The sequence below is a fragment of the Chiroxiphia lanceolata genome, chromosome 5, assembly GCF_009829145.1.
Source record: "Chiroxiphia lanceolata isolate bChiLan1 chromosome 5, bChiLan1.pri, whole genome shotgun sequence".
Lineage (NCBI taxonomy): Eukaryota > Metazoa > Chordata > Aves > Passeriformes > Pipridae > Chiroxiphia > Chiroxiphia lanceolata.
In genome coordinates, this window is record NC_045641.1 from 63,672,240 (window position 1) to 63,684,468 (window position 12,229).

The following is a 12,229-nucleotide window of genomic DNA, read 5'->3' on the forward strand; positions in this document are numbered from 1 at the left end:
TACTGTCAACAGGACAACATCCTGTCCAAATCTTTCACCTGGAGATAATCCTAGACACTATCAATACTTTCTGATTCATAAAAAGCAACACCTTTCCCAAGTTATTTGCTAGAGGCTCACTGGTACAGAGTCTTTCAAGATTTAGCTAGAATCTGCATTAAGCTAGGTGCATATAGGTTTTTAAAAACTGAATACAAATTAAGAATGGACTCTTGATTACACAGTTCATCCTCAAGAGTTCCTGCATTAAAGCTGAATTCCTAGACATCCTGAGGCAATCACTCCAAAGCAGGAACTGTATGATTCATTTCAACCTATTATACATTATATCATTTAGCAAATATTTACATTTATAATGTAACATTCTGAAACAAGGAGGACAATCACACTATGAAAGTTTTCACAGTCTATAAATGACTCATTGTTCTGTTGTCTCAAAAATGGTAAATGGAGACACAAATAATATTATTTCAAATTCAACCTTTGAGTCACTAGGCAAAGCCATTATCCACACCTGCCATATCCACTCATTTTTGTATCTTCTCAATTCAAACCTACTAATCAGCTTATACATAAAGAAGTGGGAGATTTTTGGTTTGGTTTGGCTGGTTTGTCACCTTTGTTAGGTTTACAAGCACCCTTCCCTGGAACTTGAAGTTCTCTTTAATCCTTTCTGGTCATCCCATAAACATTGACATTATCAACTTTCTAAAATATTTAACAATTAAACAAATGTATGAAAAGACAAATTCTCTTGTCTGCAAAGTTTAAACACAAAACTTGGGTAGCAAATAACTAAAACTACAACACGTTAACCTAAAACTTAAAAAAAAATTTCCAAGTCACTACAGCCTTGTTTAAAAAAATTACAAAAAAATTACTCCCTATATTCATCTTTAAAATGTGAAAATGAAAACTTAGCTTATGATACAGAAAGCAAAGGAAGTAGATTACTGGGATATATCAAATAAAACTAAACCAGCAGCCAACACCACCAAAGAGAACAAGTACACTTTCTCCTACAAAGTTTAAACTACAAATAAAACATCCAGCCTGCAGAACAATATTGTGCTTTTCTGCCAGATGAAGTCAGAGAGCATGGATCTCATTTCTCAAGCCCAAACTGCTGAATAAGCAAATAAAAAGCATGTTTAAGTTTGTTCACTTTCTTTCAATTGAAGAAATTCTTCAATCAATCAGGAAACAATTTTAAGAATATTTAGGATTAAAACTGCACCCAGATTTTGTTTGTTTACAGAGATTTGAGGTATTTTAGCTGGTTGATTAAACACAAACCCATTCATTTGCAGGGCAGTTTCTATTGGGTCAGTCAGGCCAAATCACCACCAGAAGACTCCAAGAGTACATGGCAGAAACCATAGAGGAAATTCCATTCATCATTTCTTTTAGTTAGTGGCAGCTCACTATTGAGGAGTGTTAGCTTTAATTCCAAGATATACCCCAAGAGAAGCAGTGAGGTGTTCCTCTTAGAACATTCCCATCAAAACTCCTGAATTCTTTTCTTATATTCTGAATTCCATGAAAACACCTACATCACTGCTAGGAGGCTGGGGAGTACTCTGGATTTTCTTAGAAAAGAAAAAAATAAAAAGATACTCTAAGTACGAAACAGAATTAACAGAATCTCTATAGCTTCTGTATCTCTTATATGGGTGAATGTATGTAACTCAGAAACATATGGAATTATACTTCTATTAGGGAGTTTTAACATGGATCAGGACATGTTTTTACCTATCTTGCTCCTAAATGGGAATTATAAAAATCCTACTTCAAGATTTGGCTTTTGAAATCCTGTCTTAAATTCCAACCAGTTAAATCTCTCAGCCATATATTCCTGAATAACTTTATATTCTCAACATCATCATGCTCCCTTAGAGTTATAAAAGCTCAAACTACTGCCCAGAACTAACAAAATGTTAAATATAGGAAACAAATTTGCCTCTGGAAAACCAGTTCCAGGTCTAAATATGTACTTTTGTCAGTCCAGCTTACAGTTATTATTTTGATCAGCCATTCATCCTAGAATGGTGAAGTCCTCACTAGGTAATAAAGTAACTACTTATTATATTTTGTGTCTCTGTTCTTTTGTCATCTTGGCACAATAAATGCAACCTATTTTAAAACATAAGCAATCTTCAAAGGACAGCTTCAAATTGCCACAGCAAAGGGCTTATTACCCAAAGCTGGGCACACTACACTGTAATAGGACAGGTCTTTCTAAAACACATTTAATCTATTTTATAACAGCAGAAATGGGATGGCCTTATTTGGCACAAAATGATACTGCCTCTGAATTTCCTATTCCTTGTTTAGATTCCTTGTCAATGCAGTGTCTCTGTATTCATTATTTCTATACACTCACAACTATTTATTTTAAGACAAACTAGTCAGAAAGACCTCTTTGAACTTCTGAATCCAAGGAGTGCTTTTTGGAGCAAGTTCAGGACCTCAATGAGACTCCATTGAGAGAGACCAAAACCTCACAACTTAAGAAAACCAGTCAAAAATATTAGTGCAAAAGGTCAAAGACAAATTGCACTGTCTAACAAAATCTAAAGTACAAACTGAACCAGGAAACAAAAACCAAGCCACAACTACGGTATTTCTTTATAAGAATCATGACATATTGAAGAATTTCAGTCTGTGCAGTTAGAAAGAAAATCTCTTGTGCCTAATTCAGCTCAGATCATGATCTCATCCATTAACACTTATCACAGTTACTTCTATAATCCTATTACAGTCAGCTAGAACTTGTGTTATCTGTCTACATATTTTCCTACAATACTGTCCGTAGGCATTTTACAAGGACAAGTTTACCTGTAATTACGTAGCAGTTGGGAAGGTGCCCTTTCAACCAGAATCATCCTGGTTTTCTTCTAAGAATAATTTATTTTGAGTGAGGCAAGTAGTTCTACAACTGTATGTTTGCAACCACACGATGAAACATCACAAGACTGGAAAAAACTCATTGCAATCCATGAAGGAAATGGTATCATGATAATAGTTTTAACCAAGACCCATATTTTGAAATTAGGAAGAGTTATGTGCAAGAATAACAATTTTCTGCAAGACCAAGATTCCCTCTCTTATTACTGTCAATTCAAAGACAAACTGTAGTTGTGCAATAAGCAACAGCTTTTTTTGAGCATTTGTGCAAGGAACAGTCTGGGTTGGCTTTCACACCATTAGCCAGATTTCAGAGAGAGTTTTAAATCAATATGAACAGATTAAATAATATTAGTTATACTTAGGTAAAGAATTCTGAACAAAGATTTTAAATGCCAATTTTATTAATTTATAAATTTCTAACAGAACATGTGAATATTATTCTATGCTCACTGACAGTGATCATCCTTTGTTCAGTTATATAAATATCTACAAAAAAAATTAATGCACAGTTCCAAAGAAAATTATTTCATTGACATACAAGGGTGCATCTGCTTTAAGAAATAATATTCAAACACCATACACATTAATCATAAAAATTACTTAGAAATATTCACTCCTCTGGAAAGGCTGCAGAAAACTAGAGTAAATTATTACTGAAAAACCCCTCACTCTGCTCAGAAAAAGCCTCTGACAACTGCTTTAAATTCCCATTATCATATCAACACACACTGATGGACAAAAAGTCAATCTGGAAATTCTCCATGAAAAGGCAAGAGGTCAAGCTTAAAATGTTGGGGTTTTCCTACTAGTTCTGAAGGATACCCACATCAGACACTAACATAACACTCTGACATTTTCCACTGTGTTCTTACAAATCGGCCACACTTACACCCCAGACAGAAGCACAAAACCTAATCTGTGCATTCACTGATGTTTGTGTTTCTGTGAAAGGAAAACATTCAGTTACAGAACCAAAGCGTATCCAAGCTTTCCTCTTGCATTTCCTCACACACAAAACAAGCTCCGGAGAATTTCACACTCCAGTAGCGAGACTGGATATCACGCAAGGAGCTCAGGAGATGCTTAGGAATTTTATTAACAATCTTTTATCCTTCCATGTTTCTGACTACTGGAGCTGAAGAAGCACTGCTGGAGCAGCTTCCTAGATGAGTTTAAAATTTAACTGTGTGAGAATACTGTATATGTCGGTGCTATCAAACAGCCATATGGAAAAGCAGCCTCTATTCAACAAGCTCTTGCACTGCCTAAGGAACCTTTCTGCTCTGTATTTAACCTCAGAGCAAACTTTTAACAAAGATCCAGTCTTCAGGATCCAGGATTCCTTCAACAGTTTTATATTTATAGTATATCCTTAACATTCTTTTTCAGAGACAGCACCAGTGCGTATCTTCCACTGTATGTGTGTATATTCCACAAAATGTGCCCTTTTTGTATTTTACAAACTTTTAGCCAACTCTGTCATCAAACTATATGCAATTCCCAGATGTTTAAGCAGCTTCTTTTCCATTAATGAAATAGTCAGTTTTTACTTCCATGTCCGATTTTCAAGCACCTTCAAACCTCTGACTTTTCAGATGTTCCTGTTGTATCTTACACAAAATTAAACCAATCTCCTTGCCATTTGCAAAAAAAAAAAAAAAAAATCCTTCTATGCTACACAGGTTACTAAGCAAGCTGAAATGAAGCCTGAACATTTTTTCAGATAGGAAAATAATTTTAGCCCACTTATGGTTGTGATTACATTCTTGCTTACACGTAATATAAAGATGTAGCACTGTTTTCCTTAAGATGTATAAATCCCTGCTCTCCTTTAGGCCAAGAATTAGCCAATAATGACAGAGTTAGCAATAAAGCTCTAGAAGGTGGAGATGAATAGAAATGTTCTCCTTTGGTTTCTCAGTGACAGATCTGCAAAGCATATTCATTATTCCAGTCTAGGACAGAGCGAACTTGGATGCAATCTGCATTTCTATTACCACATATCAGTGACTGATTTACTCTCTTCCTCCTTTCTTCTCTGTCCTGCAGCACATTGAGCACTGCAACAGAAAAAGAATTCCAGGAATATGGGTGTAACCTGCTCAGTCTCTAATCAGTAGGATTAATCAGCTCTTACTACAGACCTACTGACACAGGTCAGGCAACAGAAACACTACATTAACTCTACAATGACTGTTTGGTTTAGACCTGTCTACTCCAATATTTTTAGGCAACAAGCACCTCTGGGTATAAAATGCATGAATATATACATATATATATATATATGCCTTCTTTTTCCTGCAATTTCTAAAAAAATTAGACTACAGTTTTGGATACTCTGTCAAGAAACAAATTCATGACTTTCACTTTGCTTCCCAGGCTTACATTATGGATCACTTTCTACCCCAGCTCAAGGCATGTTTCGTGTCTGTACATAACTAAATTACTCCATTATTCTAATATAATTCTTCTACGGTAACATCCTGCTAAACATGGTCTGGAAGAAGCAATAATTAATTCAAGCTTTTCAAGGTAGCATACAAGATGAAAAATTTTGACCCATTTTTAACACCTTGGATCAGACTATGCTACACCAGTAATAGATCTGAGAATTTTATAATATTCTTTTCATACTGAAATTTAATTTTCATACTGAAAGTTAATTATAAAGGATTATCACTTTAGAACAAGCAAAGAAAACCAACAAAACCAGAAAAGCTCATAATTATAATATCACAGAATGCTCTTTGTAGTAAGGGACAGGGACACAAAAATGAGCCAACAGTTTTAGGTTCTACCTATTATTGAACTACTTGTAACATGGAAAATGTATAGAAGATAACTTAAGCTGAACTTTAGAGCATGACCCAGAGCTGCATTACAACACTGAAGCACCAAGAAGGAAAGTTTGTTTCCAGGGGAAACAAACCCTCAGAGGTCAACTTTGTACTTTTTTACTGTGCCAGCTTTAAAAAACATCAAAGTTTGGCAAGGTCTCTGGCTTGGATGTTATGTGTAGAGAAGTTATGCCTGCCTGTCTTTCAAAGCATGTCACCTTTCCAGAGGAAGAGGGTGAAGGGGAAAAGTCTTTATTTCTCCCCCTAACATGCCAGGTTTCATATAAACTGCATCATCAACCCATCTATTCTTTCTGCAGCTGTTTAAAGAAGTTATATATTTTGATCTCTAAAATTGCATAAAAAATAGAATATAGGGGCTTTTTCCAAGTTAGGTATTAGAGTGATTTAAAAGTTCAAATAACTATGCTGTAATTCCTGCAAGCTGATTGCATTTTACAATACAAGATTTATGAACCAACAAATCCTGGACCACATGGTAACCTTCTCTTTAAACAGATAGTTCTCTATTTTTCATTGTTTTGGGCAATTTTTACATCTATTATTTAGAACAAACATATGAATCAATTTCCTGAAATAACAGAAGTACAGCCACTGTTAAAGAACGTGCAAGCTCATGCAAAACAAAACAAAACTAACCCACGGACTCCCCCAAATCAAACCAATAAACAAAAAAACCCCCATTAAATAAAAAAAAAAAACAAACCCAACCAAACAAAAAACTAAACCAAAGCAAAAAAAAAAAAAATCCACACCTGACATGATCCCAACTGTATAAGTAAGAATCCATTCTCTTTCCCTAAATTACTTCCTTCATGGATGCTGAGCTGAAAGCTAGTACAGAATAAATATCTGAACATTCAGCTTTCCAGATCGATATTAAATTATTCTTAGCAATACCAGTTTATACTAAAACAATGGTTTGTAATTTTAAAGAGAGTCTTTAACAACATTAAAACATGACATTTAGGCATTTGATGATTAAACAGATTTAAATTTGAAGCATTAACCTAAATATTCTACAGCATTTCTAAGAACTTCACTGAGCTGCCATAATTTCTGTCAGCATATGTAGTACTGAATGACTAGTAAAATACCTGAATTGAAACTATTCCAGTCTAGCAGTTTGTATGATCTTGTGTTACCCATAATTCCGACAAAGGCTGAGTTCAAAACAGCAAATTAGTAGATCAGTTATAGGAGCAGAATAGTGAAAAAAAACTACCAACAAGAACACAATTGACAACACCAATCCACAGGAACTGGAAAGACACAGACAGCAGAGTTAATAAGAGGCTGAAAGAGAAAGGGAAAAAAGGAGCATGCTATAGCAATCTAGCACTAGGATGACCAAAGGGTACAGTGTATAGCAATTATTGTCTTATTTTAAGTTCTCAATCCACCTTCAAACACTCTTTCCTCTTCTGCATTTTCCTGATTTATTCATCTGCCAGGTTATTTTCTTCCTTTAATACTTCATAGACTTATTTGACTCAAATGCTTCATGATCATAACTATAACCAGATTCTTTTTTTTACCTCACCTTCTCTCTCATAGTCATGTGCCTTCATTCCCCCTTTTGCAATACACGGAGTTCCAAGCATCACACATTTTACATTCACTTGTCAGGAGTAATTTTCAAGTCCCACAAAAACAACTGCAGCTGTGCAAACATGCATCTCTGTCTTATTTCTTATCCTGCTTTCAGTCAGTTGGTAAAAATAAGGGAGTCCATAATGCAAGAGGTTAGTTTTTAAAACTTCTGAGCAAAACCGATTTTTTTTTTTTCCATTTTGTCTTAAATAAATCTATCATACATGTAAGAGATTTGCATGTAAGAGATCTGCATCAGAAATCTGTTGAAAATACAGCAGCCTAAAATAACTTTGTGGCAAAGAAAGGGAAGACTTGCATTTAAATTATACTTTGACTTTTTTTTTCATCTTCACTGTATAAATAGATCTTACAAATAGGAAAAAAGGAAAAATACATGCTTTAAAAAATCCCTTTCAGTAGGGGTGTTTAATTCAAATCAAGTCCTGTATTTTATTTCATGTTGCCAGTTTATTGAATCCTTAGATCAGCAACAATCTACTTGCTTGGAGAATTGCTTGCCTTGGGCCACGGGAAGAAGAAAGAAAAGATTACTTTTTGTAATTGTTTTTAAAGATGCATTTGCACAAACTTTGTTTTATTACTTCTGACCAGTGCATGCAAAACCACTGTAGGTGCTATTTTCACTCTCCTCTGCATTTTGAAGTGCACTGTCAACTCCAGCTTTTTACAGAGTACTCATCATCTTGTCTGAGTGACTAAACCAACAAAGTCTTCAGTCAGAAGTCTTTTAATTCTAACATTAGAACTAGAACATGCAAAATACACATTCTAGTACTGGGATTTCCAGGTAAATGTTAAATAAAAGTCTTAAAATACTGTTCAGTACAGGGCTTTTAAGAACAGAACTAAGCTGTCAAGGTTTTATCAAAAGAGGTTAAAAACTAGGTATTGAGGTAAATTGCAGCCATTAGTCCTTAAGGATTTCAAGGAGCTGAAAATTAGAAAACATTAATAGTTAAGATCAAACATTTCATCTTATTTGTGTTTGAATGGAAAATTTGCATTGAGTTTAAATTCTATGAAGTGGTCAAAAAAATTAATTAAGCCCTCAGTAATTCAGAGACAATTTTCAGTGCAAAGTTACTGATTCAAAGTACTTTATAATAATATCCTTTAACTTGCTGAAATGTTTCTCACTAAAAACATACCCTCTGAGTAACTCATTTTTCCAGCTTAAACGACTGTCTGAAAAACATTGTTTTTAATACACATTGTTAGAATAGATTTGTATCTATCCAAATGCTGATATGTTATAAAGATTGGAAGCAGGAGATCACTACGACAGGCCCTGGGCAAGGAGGTCATTCCTGTGTCAACATACCGGGATTGTGGATGCGATCCAGGAGCTTCACAGACCGTGCACTGACAACACCACCAACGTGGACAAGAAAGCCTGGTGGGAAGGTCGTCAGGGTAAAAAATGGAAATTCCTGTTATGATTAAAAACAAACATCAAATGATTGCTTACCAACCACTGCTGATTGCCAATAAACATGCAATGAATCGATACATTTCCCTGAAATACAAGCAGAGCAGTTACATCAGGCCAAACATGTCTTTCAGGCTTACTGAGCACTTTATAACCACGTGTCTCGATATACCCAGAGTATCATAAAAGCAGAGGTATTATACAATGTAAGAATACTTTTCCCCCATAGAGGTGTTTCTTAGCACAAGAGTGATAAATAATCAAAACTTTACACACTTGTGTTGACGAAGCCTCTATTGATCACTTTTACCACGGCAGCTAAACAACAGAAATCTACTTTCATTAGCTCATACAAAGTAAATATTTTTTTTTTCCATTTTTAGGTCTTATTGTTACAACTGACTGCAGTTTGGTTCCACAGCACAGGGTGAAACAAACTGTAGTCTTGCAAGAATGATGAATGACTTAGTACAGGAAAACATACTTAAAAAATATTAATGGACTGCTCTGCACATAAGCTCTAAGTATAAGAAGTAAAAATCCATCCTGTAGAATGAAGCAAAAGTGTTTGAAATACTTTGAAATAAGTTCTTAAACCAAAGAAATTCGCTTCCAATTAATTTGCATAAATTAGTTTTTACCAATTCATAAGTAAAATGAAGAGTTAATAAGTTTCCAAAACTACTCAAGAACACAGTTCCTCCAAGAGGCAAAGTAAGTGATAACAGCAATTTTTCATGTTACACGTGATGAAAAACAAGTCCTAATCAAAGGAGTTGAGCCCAAAGCTGAAGATATTATTTTCTACAGAGACATTCTATGAAATGTCTAATACATATGTAATAGCACACTTATGGGGGAAAGGCAATAATTCATGTTCAGCAATTATAAATGCAGAGAAGCAAAAACAACACAAAAGAAAAATCATGCAATCATTGTTTGTATAATCATAATTGGATAAATGGAAAAAATAAAATACTATAATTTTATGAGAGAAAGTACAGGATAGAATCCTTTCTCACATACTTTGAAGCATTTGGAACAGCACAGCTCTGCTGAGCTTCTACCTAAACAGTACACATGCTGCAGATTAAATGAGGATGATGGTTCTTCCAGCAATACATGGCGTGAAAAGTCCTCTTAAACTAAAACCCAATGTGAATTTAAAAATTATTACTTCAGAAATTTTACTGCCCCTATTATAAGTACTCATAAAACTTTTAAAAGGTCCTACAAACTTCAAGTTTTCTGTATTTTTGTTGGGCTTAGACTTTCAAAATCAGCAACCACAGTATCGACAACCAGAAAAAAAACAAAAAAAGCAATCCCAAAACCCACCCAAACCTGCAGGCATGTCTTATGATCCAATTAAAAGGCAGGAAGATTTCACCATAGGACTCTGCAAACGTGTTCAATTAATGTGTCTTCAGGAGCATTGATGCATCTCTAGAGAGCATTACAGTAAAGATTCCCCCAGAAGGTTCTAACAGATCAAAGTGCTTTGCAAGTTACCAGAATAGTCAAAAGAGCTGACTATAACAGCCTAAACTCCTTTTCTGAATGTCTTTCATGCTGAAAAATGGAAAAAATGCAGTACATAAACATATTGTTAGAAGCCTATTTCACTGTGGCTCTGTAACAGCAATTGCTCAGTAATTCTCAAGTATGCTCATAATATTTCTCCCTGTGGAATTCTGTGACACTCATTTTGCCTAATTTATCTTTAAATATCTAACATACACATCTGCTCTGTCCCTTGCATATAGTCATCCCTCTTTAATGCCATTCAGATTATTAGCTTTTCCAGAACTACAGAAATCAATAAAAAAGTTTACTGCATGTGCCACCAATATGAAACTCTATTAAGCCTACACTACCTTTGTATTTTATATATACATATATATACTTAAACTATGCTAAAGCAGTATGGAGTGACCAAAGTAAACAACACTTCATGCTCCAAAGCTTAAGCAAATACAATGTTTTTTAACCTATATGGAGATTCAGAAGTTACTTTCATTTTTTGTTTATTTTCATGAGGCTGTGTACTGCAAGTAATTTTAGCATGTTCAGACTCCCAGTTTGCCTGATTTCCTACACCACAAATCAGGAATAAAACCTCAAACAATGACATGGTTTTCTCTCAATCAATATATCGATACTTGCAAGTCTGTATTACAACACATGATGAAATTAGACCTATGTCCTATCAGTGAATTCCAGCCACAGACAAATCTGGGTATCAGACTCACTGAACCCTTCTGACATGATTCCTTTAACAGTCTCTCATCCATTCTTACACAGATGGAACTCCATTGCTTCATAAGATGGCACTGCTTTTTTTTTTCCCCTTTCCTTTTTTTTTTTCTTTTTTTTCTTTTTTAAGCTCATTTAGAGGTTTGGGGGGATTTATTATTATATTATTCAAATACTAGTTCCAGCCTCAATTTCATGTGGTAATCTGTAATACTTCAAAATTATACATCTATAGTTACTGCCAGGAAAACAGAGATTTCATAAGAACCAGATGCTGTGTTCTCATATTATAAATCTCCTCTATTACTACAATTTGCAAAGGACTATCTTTACATTAAGGTGATTTAAGCAAAGTATTCCAGTGTGTGACAAAACAGGATGAATTTTAAGTTACCAAGCTGCAGCTGAAGATGATCAATCATTTTACCAATACCAATTCACTGTGCCAATTCACAGTCATTGACTGCATAGACCCCGAAAGACTGTCACTGGTTTCATCCTTGCAACTACATAGAGATTTTATAGTTGGCATTTGGGGAATGTTTGATAAGGCAACAATGAAATTCTCATAAATATTTGCTTAATACAATGTTTAAAAACGTCTGTGTACACACATACATGTATTGCTAGTATTCTTTTTAGAACTACATTTCATACAGAGACATACAAAATGATGAAAGAGCAGATGGAATACAGCTACACACACACCATTTGGTGTTAGTGCCAGCTGAAGCAGTTCTCCAATTCCCTTCCAGCCATTCACTCATTCCCATGGTTGAACCACTCCCTCAGATAATGCTCAGGTGTGCTCATAGAGCTTTTGGGGCTGAACCAGTGTGGGGAACTGGTCCACACTAAAATACTGGTAATTTCCTGGTTGAATGTGCTTTTATTCTAAGCACATCTACTGTGCCATCTCACAAGGTGGCCCAACAATCTCACAGTTTTTCTTGAACTGAACTGAGGGGATGGGCTGGGTAAGAAGTCACTGGAAAGAAAAGATGATTAAGTCAGAATTTCAGCCAAAGGAATCACCCAGAGAACTGAGCTCTAACACAACAGTTGTGTTAGAGAAATGTCCTTCAAAGATGAAGATCAACAGATCCCCATTTTGAAAAGGCAGTGGTTAAAGATCTCTCAGGCACTTGCAGAATGCAAA

At 35.0% G+C, this 12,229-nt stretch overlaps 1 protein-coding gene across 12 annotated transcripts in view; it reads right to left on the reverse strand.

Moving 5' to 3' along the window:
- The window catches only part of C2CD5 (C2 calcium dependent domain containing 5), a 66,149-nt gene that overhangs the window by 31,656 nt on the left and 22,264 nt on the right, over positions 1–12,229 (reverse strand). For 7 of the 12 annotated variants that reach the window (XM_032687810.1, XM_032687807.1, XM_032687808.1 and 4 more), the window contains 2 exons: positions 8,707–8,815; positions 6,866–6,931 (listed from right to left, as the gene is read on the reverse strand). In XM_032687810.1, the coding sequence (XP_032543701.1) occupies positions 6,866–6,931; positions 8,707–8,815 (175 nt within the window). The remainder of the gene's footprint in view (positions 1–6,865; positions 6,932–8,706; positions 8,816–12,229) is intronic. The other 5 variants (XM_032687816.1, XM_032687814.1, XM_032687809.1 and 2 more) reach the window with 1 other exon arrangement.